The sequence below is a fragment of the Bos mutus genome, chromosome 26 (genome assembly GCF_027580195.1).
Source record: "Bos mutus isolate GX-2022 chromosome 26, NWIPB_WYAK_1.1, whole genome shotgun sequence".
Lineage (NCBI taxonomy): Eukaryota > Metazoa > Chordata > Mammalia > Artiodactyla > Bovidae > Bos > Bos mutus.
The window spans coordinates 8535102-8553240 of NC_091642.1; the positions used below are offsets into that span (position 1 = coordinate 8535102).

The 18139-nt window shown below is 44.5% G+C and overlaps 1 protein-coding gene across 4 annotated transcripts in view; it reads left to right on the plus strand.

Moving 5' to 3' along the window:
* The window catches only part of CPXM2 (carboxypeptidase X, M14 family member 2), a 135982-nt gene that overhangs the window by 101604 nt on the left and 16239 nt on the right, over nt 1-18139 (plus strand). For all 4 annotated transcript variants that reach the window (XM_070363523.1, XM_070363521.1, XM_070363522.1 and 1 more), the window contains 4 exons: nt 675-763; nt 9990-10113; nt 11636-11832; nt 12916-13095. In XM_070363523.1, the coding sequence (XP_070219624.1) occupies nt 675-763; nt 9990-10113; nt 11636-11832; nt 12916-13095 (590 nt within the window). The remainder of the gene's footprint in view (nt 1-674; nt 764-9989; nt 10114-11635; nt 11833-12915; nt 13096-18139) is intronic.

Genomic DNA, 18139 nt, shown 5'->3' on the forward strand with positions numbered 1-18139 from the left:
CAACTGATAGCGTCCACCATACTTCCAAAAATTTCCATGCAGTTGTGATGTTCATTCATGAATTCATTCATTCATTCACTATCCCTTCTTTCATTTAGTGTGAGAGTTTGCCAGACACTAATACTAACAATTTTATATTAATATATATAATACATATATTATAATAAATTGTTAATAGCAACTTATTAACATTGTTAATAAAATAACAATGGCATCACCAACTCAATGGACAGGAATTTGAGCAAGCTCTGGGAGATGGTGAAGGACAGGGAAGCCTGGCGTGCTGCAGTCCGTGGGGTCACAGTGAGTCACACGTGACTGAGTGACTGAACAACAAATACTAACAATGAATCAGTGAGGGAGGCACCACTGTTCCCCTGTTTATGGGTGAAAACACTAAAGAACAACTGCTCTAGTGACTTATCCAAGGTCACGCAGCTCATGAGTACAAGAGCAGAGATTGGAGCCCAGGCATTCTGGCTCCAGGTCTGTGCTTTCCCCACTAGGTTGGTTCTGACTCATAAAATGCTTCTTGAAATTTGGCTCTTTAACCTCTGTGCGAATGCTAGAAGCTGGAGGTTGGGCTATGTCCCCACGTGAATCAGGCCCCTAACAGAGCCACTATAAGTAAAGGAGTGATGTGGATGAATTCAAAACCATATTTCTGTCCCTAGATCCGAATAACTATTACCACCGGCGGAATGAAATGACCACCACCGACGACCTGGATTTTAAGCACCACAACCACAAGGAGATGCGTCAGGTAAGACTCGTGTTTGTCAGAGGGAAATCTGTCTTGTGCCCAGGAGCATTTAGGTGTTTGTGTTTCTGTGGTTTGTTGAGGCCACACTTAATCTTGTGGTTTCAAGGTTAAGAATGCCTTGTTGGGGTTGGGGGCGCCCAGAGGAAGCCTCTCTTTCCAGCAGGGGGTTGAAGCAGAATTCGAACCCAAACTTTCTGATTTAGTACTGTAGCTCTTCCTCCCACACTGTTGGTGGGAAGTTGGTGCAGCCACTCAAGAAAACAGTATGAAGTTTCCTTCAAAAACTAAAAATAGAGCTATACCGTATGACCCAGCAATCCCATACCTGGGTATGTATTCAGAGAAAATGAAAATTTTAATTTGAAAAGATTCATGTGTCCCAATGTTCATAGCCATGTGTTCATCAAGAGATGACTGGCTTTAAAAGATGTGGCATATATATATACACACACACAATGGAATATTAGCCATAAAAAGAGAATGAGCATTGCCATTTGCAGCAACATGGATGAATTAAGAAAAAATTATCCTTACTGAAGTTAAGTCAGGCAGAGAAAGGCAAATGTTATGTATGACACCACTTATATATGGAATCTAAAAAATAACACAAATGATTTTATATGCAAAATAGACTCACAGACATAGAGAACAAACTGTGGTTACTAAGGGAGAAAGGGAGGGTTGGAAGGATGCATTAGGAGTGTGGAATTAGCAGATCCAAATTACTGTATGTAAAACAGATAAGCAACGGGATTTACTGGATAGCACAGGGAGTTACAGTCAGTATCTTGTAATGATCTATAGTGGAAAATAACATATATATTATATATATATATATATATATATATATATGTATGTATGTATAAGTGAATCACTTTGTTGTACTCCTAAAACTAACTTGATATTGTAAGTCAAGTATACTTTAATTAAAAAGATACTGTAGTTCTGAAGAATCACTGTGGGCTTGAGAGGTAACACTGGTTCAAGGACATTAGTCATGTGCAGAGCGGAAGAAGAAAAAGAATCTAGAACAACACTAGTGATCAGGAAGCTCTCACACAGCACCTCCATCTATTTCCCTCCATTAGGAATTTACGTGTGTTAACCTGGTCACTCTCTATAACCGCCCTGGGAGTGCAAGATTATTGTTGTCCTTATCTTACTGATGGAGAAATGGAGTCACTGAGGGAATATATAACACCCCTTTGTTATTCTGATTCTCTGATTCTCAGTATTAGAATCACTGGAAGAAATCTGAAAAAATACCTATACTTGAAACCTGCCTCAGGCCAATTGAAGTAGAATCCTTAGGAAAAGGGACTGGGTGCTCGCTTCGGCAGCACATATACTAAAATTGGAACGAAAAGGGACTAGGGATCTAAAGTTTTAATGAAAGCTCTGCTTGCGATTCTAATATACAGGGAGGTTTCAGAACAGCTGGTTGATACCTTTATGGCTGTTAGTGCTTTAGTAATGTTAGGAGGAAAAGACATTACAGATGAAATTGTCCTCAAACATAGATACAGAAACCAGGTACTCCAGAAGTAAGTCAGAAAGAGGAAAGCAAATATCATACACTATATGATAAATATATGTGGAATCTAGAAAAGCTGTACTGATAAACCTATTTGCAGGGCAGGAATAGAGACTCAATAGAGAACAGACTTACAGACACAGTGGAGAAGAAGAGGGTGGGACGAACTGAGAGAGTAGCATTGAAACATACACATTGCCATGTGGGAAATAGACAGGTAGTGGGAAGCTGCTGTACAGTACAGGGAGCCCAGGCTGGTGCTCCGTGACAGCCTGGAGGGATGGGATGTTGTGGGAGGTGGGAGGGAGGTCCAAGAGGAATGGGACATGTGTATACCTGTGGTTGATTCGCGCTGATGTACGGCAGAAACCAGCACAGCATCGTAAAGCAATTATCCTCCAATTAAAAATAAAAATTATGAAAAAAGAAAAGTAATTAAAAAAATAAACATCTCCACGATAATTAAAAGCAAAATAAGAAAGAAAGAAACCGGGTACTCCTGAGCTGTTGACAGCATTTGCACATTGGGTATGGAAGGGAGAGTGGACCAAGCATTTAGTAGGAGGGGCTGAAACAGCAGCCCAGTGCTGTCATGCTTTGTCTGAAACCCCTGTTCAGCATTCCCCCAGCCTCGTGCTAGAAAGCCCAGGGAAGTGCTGGCAAATGGAGAAGTCCTTAGATATCGAAGAATCTGCCTGAAGAGACAGAGCAGAGAAATAGACTCACAAAGGTGTTTAAGGAACAAGTGTTCACCGAAGGCCAAGAGAGCATGGCTCAAAGCGAGGGCTCAAAGGTGCAAGGGAGGGAGCCAGCCTCCGCACGAGGGCAGGAGACTTCCCTGAGGTTGGAGCAATTAGGCTGCGCCACATGGGCCCTCTGCCTCAACACAGGGAATCAACAAACCTGGGTTCGTCCTGATATCATTTAATCTGAGATCCTCACACAGCTTCCAGACACCTGTCAGCACAGATGTGGAGGTGGGACATGCTAAGGAGATTGTCTTGCTGTCTGGCTCTGCAGAAGTGAGGCTAATAGGCTCGGACTTGAGTCTGTGAGTCATCCCTGCCACTCTCCATCTTCGGGTGTTGATGTGACTCCGCTCAACCTTCCATTTTATGAAGCATTTGTGTCTTGACTCAGCTTTGTTCAGTGGGCATCACAGGATATCTTTGTGCCCAGAAATGAGGCAAATAACAACTCAGCTGGTACAGTTAATGTCAAAAGCAACCTATCTAAATGCATTGTAAAACGAGCTCACTGCACAGAGAGTCTGGTATCTTTAAACAGTTGTCCCACGTGGAGAATGAGGGCTCCTCTCATACAAAAGAGCTAATGGCTGTGCTTCATTACCCTGAGGGACTCTGGTCCCCGTCATTTGGTAGGTATCAGAGCTAAGAGGAACCTGGGAAGGCAACCGGCCCCTGCAGGGGACAGTAGGTGACCACTCCGAGGTTCCTGGACCCTGCAACTGGAAACTGTCCTGGGGGGGGGCATCTATCAATCCCGAAGTGTTCAGGCCAGAGTGGCTTGCCATTTGGATTCCTGGTTCCTGGGGATGGGAGAGAAGCCAGCACTTTTAGCGATACCCTGTAGGGAGTCTGCTAAACGACTGCAGAAATCTTTCTACTTCAAGTGAGGGGACAATGTTAGTTTATCCTAGTATTGAGAGAGACATTTGCAAAAAACATAAAAATGAGAAGCAGACGCAGGAGCAGGGAGTGAAAAGAGAAAACAGAACAGCTGTTGCTTTGGAGGGGAAAATCATGAGAATGTGAGCGACTCGTGGAGGAATTCTTTCTGGAGCACTGGCTTATAAGACACTGTGCTCCCCACAAGGGAGCCCCCAGGGGGCTTGGGAGGGGAGAGGGGGAGGGGAGCGAGGAGGCTGGAGGCAGTCTCGCGAACACTGATACTGTGAGGCAGAGTGAGTTAATTGCTCTCAGCACTGAGAGGACTTCACACCTCATGTAACCATTTATAATCGCTTTGTCATCTCTGTGTCTGCATGGACTTTACCCTTCGCCTTCATTTGGGACCATGAGAGCAGACACTCAATCGTCTTAAATCCATAAAGTGTATGGGATTTGTTGTTGCGGGGAGATATGTGGGGGACAGGAGGGAGAGGTGGCTGGCGTCGTTGGCCGTGGTTGGGAAGGGATGGGGTTGCAGGTGAGGTCAGCTGTGGTCCAGGGCCTGTGGCCGAAAGAGACAGAAGGAGGGGGGTCCCAGCAGCAAGGACGGGGAGCAGGACCATGGAGGTGGGAGGGTTGGCACTCCACCAACTCTCTTCTGGTTTTGATCTCCAGGGCAGCTAAGGATGGTCCTGGGCAGCAGGCTGTGGGACCGCTGAGCTCTTGACCATGGGGGTGGTGATGGTGGCAGCAAGCCAGGGCAGGACCACAGGCAAGCCCAGCTTCGCGCCCATGGGACACCTCCTACATTGGCTCTCTCTGGAATTCCTCCCTCTGGAATTCCTTTTCACTTGATCCGGACAAAGCAAATGAGTTAAGATGATAGAAGAGGACTTTTTCTCTTCTCACTTCTTTCTTTATTTTTTAAAAAATCCATTGGATAAACAACATTGGATCCATATCAAATGCAAACCAAAAATCTCAAGGTTAATCCTCCATGAACCCATGGCTTTCATCCCCACTCCATTTCTCTCCAGGGTTTGCGTTTCTATGTTCACAGAATTCATGCAGTTTTGATCAGACTATGGTTAGCCGCTTTGCCCAGACTGTCTCACGTCATGTTGGATCGTTAGCCATGTCTCATGCTGGCTTCGTAATTGTCATTGAAATGCTGCAGGATGAATCAGAATTTCCTCAGCTATCTTCCTGCTCTGGAGCTTCAGGATAGCACCACACTTGTAATGAACAGTGAGAGAGGATGAAACAGGCTACAGCCAGTGTCATCATGCATGTAACTTACCACGTTCTTTATGAAAATTTCCTCTGATGTATCCCTAGAAACTGAATTACCAGGAAAGGGGCTCTTTCTTCTGTCTCCTTCAGGACAAGAGGGAAACAACAGAGACGGGGGGATTCAGTAGCTCCCAGGATATGATTTATTCTGAGATGAGGAAACAGAGTCTTGAGGATAATGAACATCTTACAAAACCCGCTTCTCTCAAGGATAATGTTTCCCTACTGGCCCTTTCTAGACACTTTTCCTAATTACCCATTATAAAACTAAGGAATAAGATTTTGTTTGGTAAGGTTGCACTTTGGAGGGTCATAAAGCTTGTAAGAGCTAAGATTTTTAGCCCCGGGAGAACCAATTTTCACTTCCTTTGGGGTGATGTCACCCTTGTTGAGGATGCATGCTTTTAAGGCCATCAAGAAAATTCTGTCTCTTCCTCTCACTTTAAACTTCAAGACCCAAACATTTACCAGTAAGACTCAAACTCCAGAATGTCCTTTTTGACTCTTTTCAGAAATAAGCAAGATGGATCACCAGCTGAGTCTTAGATGGTGCCTGTGGCCCCCAGAAACGTTGGCTCAGATGGTGACGAATCCGCCTACAATGCAGGAGAGCTGAGTTTGATCCCTGGGTTTGGAAGATCCCCTAGAGAAGGAAATGACAACCCGCTCCTGTATTCTTGCCTGGAGAATCCCATGGAGAGAGGAGCCTGGTGGGCTCCTCTGAATGGAGCATGGGGTTGCACAGAGTCGGACACGACTGAGCGACTTTCACTAAAACTTCCTAAAGGGAGTCTCCAAACGCCCGTATTCTTGTTCCAGTCTGTAGAAAAGATACTTGTGATATCAAAACACTGAGAGGAAAACCTGACTGGTATAAAAATACTGCAGTGGTGTGTGGAGGATGAAGAGGTGACTCTGATGACTCATGGTCGAGAGTCATCCCATCCTGAGATGCTGTGTCCCTGGCTGACTGCTCATCCTAGGGAATATGCCATTTGTCTTTTTTTTTTTTTTTTTTCAATGTCAAGGTGGAGATTTCCAGCACAGGGGGCCCGGTTCTCAGGCAGCTCTTTGAAAGGGGAAGGAGGGTAGGCATTAAATGGCAGCCAGGCTCTGTGCTGATCACCTAATTAAGGATGAGCCGAGTGGCTCTGTGTCTGAAGAACCGGTCACTGATCTGAACGCAGGACAGGGGACCACCAGCTGACTGGGGTTTGGGGAGGCCCACACTGGTAGCAGAGAATGACTGTGGTCAGCAGGGACAGGTGTGCGAGGCCCGGTCAGATAGTGCTTTGCGCCGGGCCATCCTCCAGAACGGTCCCATGTAGAGCAGACAAAGGAGGTGGCAGGGTTGATTTTGATTGCTTTACTCCTTCATGGACAGAGTGCTGGCAAAGTAATGCTCAAAATCTTCCAAGCTAGGCCTCAGCAGTACATGAACCGAGAACTTCCAGATGTTCAAGCTGGATTTAGAAAAGACAGAGGAAGCAGAGATCAAAGTGCCAACATCTGATGTATCATAGAAAAAGCAAGAGAATTCCAGAAAAACACCTACTTCTGCTTCATTGACTATGCTAAAGACTTTGACTGTGTGGATCACAATAAACTCTGGAACATTCTTAAAGAGATGGGACTACCAGACTACCTTACCTGTCTCCTGAAAAACCTGTATGCAGGTCAAGAAGTAACAGTTACAACCGGACATGGAACAACAGACTGGTTCCAAATCAGGAAAGGAGTATACTGTCACCCTGCTTATTTAACTTATATGCAGAGTACATCATGTGAAATGCTGGACTGGATGAAGCACAAACTGGAATCAAGATTTCCGGGAGAAATATTAATAACCTCAGATATGCAGATGACACCACCCTTATGACATAAAGCAAAGAGGAACTGAAGAGCCTCTTGATGAAGGTGAAAGAGGAGAATGAAAAAGCTGGCTTAAACTCAGCATTCAAAAAGATCATGGCATCCGGTCCCATCACTTTATGGCAAATAGATGAGGAAACAATGGAAACAGTGACAGACTATTTATTTGGGCTCCAGAATCACTGTGGATGGTGACTGCAGCCATGAAATTAAAAGATGCTTGCTTCTTGGAAGAAAAGCAATGGCAAACCTAGACAATGTATTAAAAAGAAGAGACATTACTTTGTCAACAAAAATCCGTATGGTCAAAGCTATGGTTTTTCCGGTAGTCATGTATGGATGTGAGAGTTGGACCATGAAGAAGGCTGAGTGCCAAAGAATTGATGCTTTTGAACTGTGGTGTTGGAGAAGACTCTTGAGAGACCTTTGGACTGCAGGGAGATCCAACCAGTCAATCCTAAAGGAAATCAACCCTGCAAATTCATTTGAAGGACTGATGCTGAAGCTGAAGCTGCAGTATATTGGCCTGATGCGAAGAGCCAACTCACTGGAAAAGATGATGCTGGGAAAGATTGAAGGCAGGAGGAGAAGGGGATGACAGAGGACAAGATGGTTGGATGGCATCACCAACTTCAACGGACATGAGTCTGAGCAAGCTACGGAAGATGGTGGAGGACAGGGAAGCCTGGCATGCTGCAGTGCAAGGGGTCACGAAGAGTTGGACATGACTGAGCGACCAAACAACAACAATGACAACCTGGACAGATAAGGACCCATGAGTCCAAAGCCCTGGCTCCACCTGGTTCTAGATGGGTGACCTCGGGCAAATCCCTCAATGGTCTCTCTGAGCCTCAGTCTCCATATCTGTAGAATGGGTTCGGGCCCCTTTGATTATCTACTTCATTGGTGTTTGTCATGATAAGACTCAGTAGAGAACTAGAACTTGCTGTGACTAATGACATCAATACCAAGTCTCTTATTAAAACTTGGTGCCACTCCTCCATGGCTCCTGTTCAGCCCTGCAGTGTATTCCTCATAGTGAGAGTTGTGACGCTAGATCAGCCTTGCTTGCGTGTGGTTTCTCTATGGGTGGTTGGTTTCCATCTCTGCCATGGTTGGACAAGAGTCCTTTACAGTCGTCTTTCTCTTTCTCTCACCTAGATATTAAAACACAAAGTGAGTTATCATAAATCAAAGTATGTTTCCCCCTTGCGGGAGTGGTGAGAAAATCAGACCTTGAATGCCTGACCAGGGCTGCAGTTGTAACACCTCGTAGGTGTGTAATGAGAGCCAAGCTCCAGCAGCAATGAATCCTCCGCTCCTTTGGGGATGCCCCCCCAGTACCCCGCGATTGCCCTCCACACATCAGTGCAGAATGCAAGAAAGGCAAGAAATGCAAAGAAATTGCAGAATGCAAGAAAGGCAAACCAGTGTGATGTCACTGCACTCCGATAGAAGTTCTACCTGATACCATTTTTCCAGTTCTCGTAGCTTTCAACCTACTATAATGTTTGCAGCAGATTTGTCTATGTACAATTTGCCAGGACATTTTATAGATCGTTTGGCTGATAGGAATGATTTGAAAGGTGCATCGAGCACGTCCAGGCCCACGCTGCCGCTCTGTGAGCCACGCCCTTGCTCTGTCACCGCTAGCACGGCTCCTGCTCAGCTTGAACAAGGATGGAGCTCTCCCTGGTGGGCACACGCCCAGGCTGGAATGCCCTCGCTCACTGCTTGCATGGAACCCAAGCTTCCCTCTTGGTCTGTAAAACTCATGTACTCTCCTGATGCCACCATGGGGAAGTGTGGCTGGTCTGGTGCCTGGCAGGAATGTCCTTTGAATCAGAGCTTCTTTCCCTTGGGGATGGCACAGGGGTTTCACACAGAGAGAGTCAAAGCAGCTTACCAGCTTACCCACAGGTTCCTGCTCAGAGATGGAGGTGTGGCAACCTCTGGTGGGTGTGTCTCTGTCCTTCACCCCTGTCATTAGCAGACCCTCATCCCCTCCTCTGGAAGCTTGTCTGACAAGCTCAACTATTAAAGCAAAATTCAGGAAACGGCATGTATGGATTTGACTTTTCTGTGGAAGCCTGTGTCCCCCACCCTCTCACAGCATGGCTCCCATTACCTCATGCCCCTTACTTGGCACCAGTGAAGTGGCGATGGTCCAACTCCATCTGCTGCGTGCTGTGGGCTCCAGGAGGGCAGAGCAGCCTGATGTCATAAATGCTCATTAAAGTATAAGACAACATGATGTTCAGTAATAAATACTTATTTAGGCAAGGGATTCCCTGGTGGCTCAGACAGTAAAGCATCTGCCCACAATGTGGGAGACCCAGGTTCGATCCCTGGGTCAGGAAGATCCCCTGAAGAAGGAAATGGCAACCCATTCCAGTACTCTTGCCTAGAACATCCGATGGATGGAGGAGCCTGGTGGGCTACAGTTCATGGGGTCTCGAAGAGTTGGACACGACTGAGCGAGTTCACTTCACCACTTTAGGCAGAGCTATGGCTGCCCACTCCAGTATCCTTGCCTGGGAAATCCCATGGACAGAGGAGCCTGGCAGGTTACAGTCCATGGGGTTGAACAGAGTCGGACAGGACTTGGGGACTAAACCACTACCACCAGCATAGAGAGAACAGGCTGTCTTTAGGTAATAAAGCCACCAAGGGAGGTGATACCACCACCCAGGAGGGTGATAAGCGCAAGCCAGAGGTGCTGAGAGACAGGGCAGGGGGAGCAGAAGGGGACCCTTCCAGGCAGGGTGAGAGCATGGTGTATGGGAGGGTGGGGGTGTGCAGGGGGCCGTGGGAGGGGGCTGTCTCCTTGAGAGCTCTGCCCACTATGGCGCATAGCCATCATGGCTCAGAGCCATAAATTCGTCTGATTTTGCAGTTGATGAAGGTCGTGAATGAAATGTGCCCCAACATCACGAGGATTTACAACATCGGCAAGAGCCACCAGGGCCTGAAGCTGTATGCCGTGGAGATCTCCGACCACCCCGGGGAGCACGAAGTCGGTGAGGCTGCCCGTCTGCAGTGCCCTGGCCCTTTGAGTCTGGTGCTTTCTTAAAGAGCGAGGCAGAGGTCACTCTGAGAACATTCACGAAGCAGGGCAGGAGCTGGCTGTGCACCCACTCTCGCAGACAGGTTCTGCCAACTTTGGTTCTGTGTAGTATACTCTTGTCTGGAGAGTTCCATGGACAGAGGAGCCTGGGACGCTACAGTCCATGGGGTCACAAAGAGTCAAACACGACTGAGTGACTAACACTTTCACTTTGGGGCTTACCTCGTGGCTTAGGCTATAAAGAATCTACCTGCAATGCAGGAGACCCGGGTTAGATCCCTGGGTTGGGAAAATTCTCTGGAGAAGGGAGTGACAACCCACTCCAGTATTCTTGCCTAGAGAATTCCATGGACAGAGGAACCTGGTAGGTTACAGTCCATGGGGCCACAAAGAGTCAGACGCAACTGAGTGACTAACACTCTTACCCCACATTGTATGATATAGGCTGTCAGATTATTTAAGCTGGAAGTACCCTACTTTTCTCCAAATGGACCACACTTAATTCTGTTCTTCTCTGAGACCAGTCACACTAACCAAAAAGGAAAATGGCTGAGATGCTTAAGACAGACTGCTTTCTCTGGAGAAAATTCTGGACTCTCTGGTCATTAGGGGTTGGAATTAGAGGTGATTCCCTTAATCTTCTTTTAAATTTCCATCCTATTTTCAAGCATTTCCTGTTGTTAGCCACTTCTCATTTAATCACTCCCAAACCTGTGTTCTCCTACAGGTTAGGGGATGCAGGGTCAGGGTGGGGATGGGTGAAAGATTTTTCTTTTTGCTAAAATTGTGAGCCCGTTGGAGATCCACTGGAATTTAAATGTAGAGATTTGTCTGATTCTCTTGACTTGAATGTTCATCAGTATTCTAGGAGTTTCTCTCAGGAATGTCTTTTAAAGTGTGAGGGCTTTATCTGTGGGTAAAGTCACATTTCCTCAAAAGCAGTAGCTTGGCCAGTGAGGGAGGCAGAAGTGCTGTCAGCTCATGCCCAGCACTGATAAATCCAAGTGAAAAGCTGAGCTTTGAAAAGAACAAGGGCAAAGACAGCTCCCTTACAAAACTGAGTCATTGCTGACTTCCCATGACACTGTTTTCTGCTTGCATTTATTTATCTCCGCATCTTTATAAAACTAAATACAAAGTCCTTTTAAGAAAAAGAATTAGCTCCCCAAATAATTGCTACGATTTGTGTTTAATTTGTAACCTTTAAACCCTAAACCCTGTGTTATTTTATCTATTCTTGCCAAATAAGTTGCTTTGTGGCTGTTACCGTCTAAGGTTTTTTTTACACATTTTCTCATATGCCTATCTGGGAGCTAATAAAAATTGTACTGATATAGCTTCAGTTGATGTGCAAGAAGAGATAAAATTGTACGTTGCTGTTATTCAGAGATTTCTTTCCTAATACAATGTGCTGAGGACTGTTTTGTTGTAAGCATCCGATACGATCGTCTGTTTTTTCCCATCTTTGAGTAAAGGTGAGCCCGAGTTCCACTACATCGCCGGGGCCCATGGCAACGAGGTGTTGGGCCGGGAGCTGACGCTTTTGCTGATGCAGTTTCTGTGCCAGGAGTACTTGGCGGGGAACTTGCGCATCGTCCGCCTGGTGGAGGAGACCCGGATCCACATACTCCCCTCCCTGAACCCCGACGGCTACGAGAAGGCCTACGAGGGGGTAATGGATGGCTTCCCTCCCCCAGCACCGCAGCCGCCCCCGCTCCCTGCCCACACACGCACGATGCACTGAGCCAGGAGTTGACCTGAATTCCGCATCACCAGCTTTCTTTTTCAGTGTCTTTCTGCTGAGTCGGGGGGAACCCGGAAGGTTTATGAAAGAGGCATTGCACTAATTGAGAATTATGGGGACCCTGAGAAGTGGACACACTAACAGATTGAAGAAAAGGATGCGAAAAACAATATTGTTATATATACGGGGCCAATAAGACAGAATAATAATTACACCTAACATTAATTGAACACTTAAAGCATATTCTAACCTTGATGATTACCTATAAATCCTCTCATCAGTTTTCTGAGGACAGCTGTTTTTATTATCCTGATACATGGTTTATGTTTTATGTTCTGGTTATAATATAGAATTTATAGGTTATAGTTATATATGGAATATATATATATAGAATTATGTAGAGATTACAGTTAGTATAATGTTGTATTGTATATTCATAATTATATATCACACCATCTGGGAATAAAATGGCAAACTATACTTCAAACAATGGTGCCCATCAAATGCAGATTTACAGATTTTTGCTTTTGTTTATTGGTGCAAATAGTTGGTTAGAGATTTGTGTTGCTAAATCGTGAGCCAGAATTGCAGCTGAACATATTAATATGGCAACTCTTGATTTTTGCAGTGAGAGTCTTAGACTTATTACTGCTTGGAGTTTCATTCAACCAGTGTAGAAGAGGTGAAGGCAGACGAGTCAGGAGAGAACTAACCCTTTTCTGAGGACTGCTCTGTGGCAGGATGACTCTGTACATTCCCTCTTGGGAGTGGGAATGATAATGACTACATAGAGTGGGAATAATAACAATAATGACTACATTATCCATCACCCACCAAACAGTAACAGATTATTAGCCAAATAGTCTCCCTTGGATGTCATCTTTGTGTCAGAGGGTGTTTGGAGGCTTCGAGGCACACCCCAGATGGAGGCCGACATGGAGCGGTCTTGTGTGTGAGAGACAGGGGGGTCCAGAGGTCTGTGGGTCCCTCACATTCTGAATTGTCTCCCAGGGTTCCGAGCTGGGAGGCTGGTCCCTGGGCCGTTGGACCCATGACGGGATTGACATCAACAACAACTTTCCTGACTTAAACACGCTGCTCTGGGAGGCGGAGGACCGACAGAACATCCCAAGGAAAGTTCCCAATCACTATATCGCCATCCCCGAGTGGTTTCTGTCTGAAAATGCCACGGTGAGTAAAAATACCCATAATCTGTAGAGCAGAGGAGGCCAAAGCAAACACCCACTGCCGCTGGCAGAGGATGTAACATTTAAGAGCAAGACGAAATCATTTATTCCTTTTCAGGTCTTCTCCAAAACTAGGGAAGTGTGCTAGATAATAACTACCTATTAAATTGAAATGTGAGCAGATTCTTCCCAGAAGAGAAATCATTTAATTAGATTTCTTTGCAGTACTTCCAAAAAAAAACCAAACAAACCTTCACCTGAATTGTGCATATTCATTAATGTCATTATTACCCTTACGTTTGGCAGTGCTGTGAAATTTCAGTGACATTGTCCTTAGACCTCACTGATTGCTTGAGATATCTTCTTTTTATTTCATGAGTCCCTGTGGATTTATTACTCATAGTGCTTCTTTGGAAAGAAAAATGCAATTGGATGGGAAATATTTCCCCCACATTTCTTAGGTCTTAGCAAAAAGTATCTTGTAAAATAAATAATCTTCACAAAATTTCCCATGCCTCTTATTGTCTCTTCTGCTCACTGTAAATTCTCTTATACCCTTAGTCTCTGGCCCTATATGCTCTTTAAAAAGGTCTGCATTGATTGCTGTATACGTGAGTGTTAGGTTTGGCTATACCAACAGAGAAAGTGGCTTAAAGAGGTAGAAATATCAACAACCTCAGATACACAGACTATACCACTCTAACAACAGAAAATGAAGAGGAACTAAACAGCCTCTTGATGAAGCTGAAAGAGGAAAGTGAAAAAGCTGGCTTAAAACTCAAAATCAAAGCACTAAGATCATGGCCAGTCCATCCTAAAGGAAATCAGTCCTGAATATTCATTGGAAGGACTGATGCTGAAGCTGAAACCCCAATACTTTGGCCACCTGATGCGAAGAACTGACTCACTGGAAAAGACCCTGATGCTGGGAAGGATTGTAGGTGGGAGGAGAAGGGGATGACAGAGGATGAGATGGTTGGATGGCATCACCGACTCAATGGACAAGAGTTTGAGTAAACTCCGAGAGTTGGGGATAGACAGGGAGGCCTGGTGTGCTGCAGTCCATGGTTGCAAAGAGTTGGACACAACTGAGCGACTGAAGTGAACTGAACTGAAGATCATGGCATTCAGTCCTATCATTTCATGGCAATTAGGTGGGGAAAAAGTGAAAACAGTAACAGACTTTATTTTCTTGGACTCCAAAATCATTGCTGATTGTGACTGCAGCCATGAAATTAAAAGACTCTTGCTCCTTGGAAGAAAAGCTATGACAAACCTAGACAGCATATTAAAAAGCAGAGACATCACTTTGCCGACAGAGGTCCATATAGTCAAAGCTATTGCTTTTCCAGTATTCATGTACAGATGTGAGAATTGGACCATAAAGAAAGCTGAGTGCCGAAGAATTGATGCTTTCAAACTGTGGCGCTGGAGAAGACTCTTGAGAGTCGCTTGGACAGCAAGGAGATCAAACCAGTCAATCCTATAGGAAATTGACCCTAAATATTTATTGGAAGGATTAATGCTGAAGCTGAATTTCCAATACTTTGGCCACCTGATGCAGAGAGCCGACATGTTGGAAAAGCCCCTGATGCTGGTAAAGATTGAGGGCAGGAAGAGAAGGGGACGATAGAGGATGAGATAGTTGGATGGCATCACTGACTCAATGGACATGAATTTGAATGAACTCTGGGAGATAGTGAAGGCCAGGGAAGGTGGGCATCTTACAGTCCCTGGAGTCACAGCAAGTTAGACATGACACAGCGACTGAACAACAGTAACAGCGAGGTAGACTCTTTTTTTTCTCTTTTCACATAAAGAGCCCTGGAGGCAGATGGTTTAGGGCCTGACAGATAGGAGCCCTGTGATCATCAGGAAACCAGAGGTCGTCTTTCTGCTTCCACATGATAGCAGGTGGACTTCTATTCTCAGGGTCATCATAATCCAAGATGGCAATTTGTCATGCCTTTGGAGGAAGAGGAGAGAAAAGGCTAAAAAAAAAATTCCTCCTCTCAGATAAGTCAATGCACTTTAAGAGGCATTCCTAGAATTCCTACATAATACTTTTGTTTAAATCTTATTGGCCAAAATTTAGTCAAAACATGATATCGGTGCACCAGAGGGAAGGCTGGTGAATGCTACATTTTAGGCAAGCATATTTGCAGTCTCAAAAAGAATCATTAATTGGCTTCTCTTCTTGAGGAATCAAGGGAGAAAGGATGGATAGATAGAGGGCAGCTCTTCTTCTTTCTCAGAGCTCCAGCTCACGTCACACGTGGGTACCACTTCCTGGAGGAGGGCCAGCCTGGTTGCCTCATTTAGTGTTGCCCCAGATGGTGTCATCCGGTCTCTCAAGAAGCAAATGATGGGGACAGACAGTACTTAGGATGCCCAAGGATGGCTTATGGGGGATAAAGGGCTTGGACCCTCTGGGTCTTCCAAATCCTTTCTCACGTCCTAATTCCATCCTAGAATTCTTCTTTTTCAAGCTAACGTACTAGTGACATCTGGCAAAGCTGAGGATTCAAGGGATGTTATAATTTGGGAACCCTTGGACCAAAATTGGAACATGGTTGCCAGCTTTCTTAGCCTTGAGGTGCTAAGAGAGAATTATTTTAGCACAGTGATGGGAAGTCCATGAATTTCAGTCTTTGCATTAAGATCAGAATTTAGTTTTTGAGCCTGTTCTTTCGAAACACAGGGAGAATTACACAACCCTGCCATCACCAATTCCTTTCTCAGTTACGGACAGGTGAGATAGATAAAGTGATGATGATGAAAGTGCTGTCCCTTCAGTCATGTCTGATTCTTTGTGACCCCATGGACTCTAGCCCACCAGAATCCTCTGTCCATGGGATTCTCCAGGCAAAGATACAGGAGTGGGTAGCCATTCCCTTCTAGGAGAGAATCTTCCCAAGCCAGGGAACAAACCCAGGGCTCCTGCAGGTGGATTCCTTACTGTCTGAGCCACCAAGGAAACCCCCTGAGATAGATAAGAAATCAGCAAAGATAGAGATTTGAATAGCAACTAACAGCCTTGACATAGGAAACTGTAAGAATTCTACAAGAAGTAGGAGTATTTATTGCTCTGAGTACTCCCTGGAGCAATTTCAAAAATTAATGGCACTCTGGGCTATAAAGGAAACCTCAGCAAAGTTCAGAAAATGAGAGACAGGCAGACCATGATTCTTTCACCTCCATACAATAAAACGAGCAGGCAGTATGAAAAGAACTCTAAGTAGTTAGAAAATTGAAAAAAAAGAAACTTCTAAGTAGTGGGTCAAAGAAAACTTCACACTGGCAACTAAAATAAGTAGAAATTAATGATAATGAGAACACTAAATATAAAAATTGGTGGCTGTTGTTCCTTCTCTCAGTCATGTCCGACTCTTTGCAACCCCGTGGACAGCAGCATGCCAGGCTTCCCTGTCCTTCACCATCTCCTGGAATTTGCTGAAACTCATATCCATTGAGTCGGTGATGCCATCCAACCATCTCATCCTCTGCTGCCTTCTTCTCCTTTAGCCTTCAATCTTTCCCAGAATCAGGGTCTTTTCCATTGAGTCAGCTGTTCGCATCAGGTGGCCAAAGTATTGGAGCTTCAAAATTGGTGGAGTACAGCAAAAAATGCTTTCAGGAATTTATACCTTTGAATGATTACATGTCAAAAGAAGAAAGATTGAACATCAACTAATGTAAGAAGTAAGCAAAAGGATAACAGAAGAAGCCCCCAAAATGTAGAAAGATTTTGATTAAAAAGAGCAGAAATCAATGACATGATAGAAAAAACCAATAATTTGTCTGCAGAAAGAAGCATTTGATAAAATTTAACATTTGCAATGATTCCTCAGGGTGAGAACAGTTTTAAATGGCATTTATTATAAAAGATTGTTAATTTCAACTACATCAAAATAAGAAAGCCCATTCATCAGAAGACTTTCAAAACTATCATAAGAGCAGGTTAAAAACTGAAGTGTTATTTGAAAATTATTTAATTGGAAAAGAACTAGAATTTTTAAAAGAATAAAGAAAAACAAATGAGAAAAATAGAAACAACAGAAAAATGGGTAAAAGATACACAGAGGCAATTCATGGAGGAGGAAACATATGGTCAGAAAACAGGGAAAGATGTTCGGTATTACTAGTGCTAAGGAAATGCAGATAGAGAACATTTGACACCCATTGGTTGGGAAGATTAACAGTAGCCAAGCATTGGGGAGGATATGGGACAGTGGATCTCTTACTCATTGTGAGAGCTGAAATTAGCACAGTAACTTTGGAAAATAACTTGATTATTTTATAAAGTGAAATATGTATATATCTATGACTGCAGCTATACTTCTGGCGATTTAGGCAAGATAAATTTCACCACAGGTATAGGAGATCTGGATTCGATCCTTGGGTTGGGAAGATCCCTTGGAGGAAGGCATGGCAACCCACTCCATTATTCTTGCCTGGAGAATCCCCATGGACAGAGCAGTCCGCGGGTCACAAAGAGTTGGACTTGACTGAGCGATTAAGCACATCTTAGCACAGCCCATCAGAAGACAGCACAAGTTAAAAGCAGTGCTGTTCACTGTAGCAAAAATGGAAAATTTTCTACATGTCCATCATAACAAGAACAGATAAACGATGAAATCTTCATATTGAAGTGGAAAGACTGAACAATTTAGCTTTATACAACACAGATTAGTCTTACAAACATAAGTTAAGAGGAGAAATTTACAGAAGACAATAGTATGTTACCCACCCTTTTTTTAGATCAAAAGAAAATAAAGCCAAGTAATACATACTTAGGCATATGTGCGTGCTTGCTCAGTCGCTCAGTCATGTCCAGCTCTTGGCGACCCCATGGACTATAGCCCACCAGGCTCCTCTGTCCATGAGATTTTCCAGGCAAGAATACTGGAATGGGTTGCCATTTCTCCTCCAGGGAATCTTCCCTGACCCAGGGATTGAACCCTTATGCATACATGTATGGAGTTAAACAAAAGAGACTCAGAATCATTGTTTAGGGTGTAGTAGTTACCTCTGAGTGAGAAGCAGGA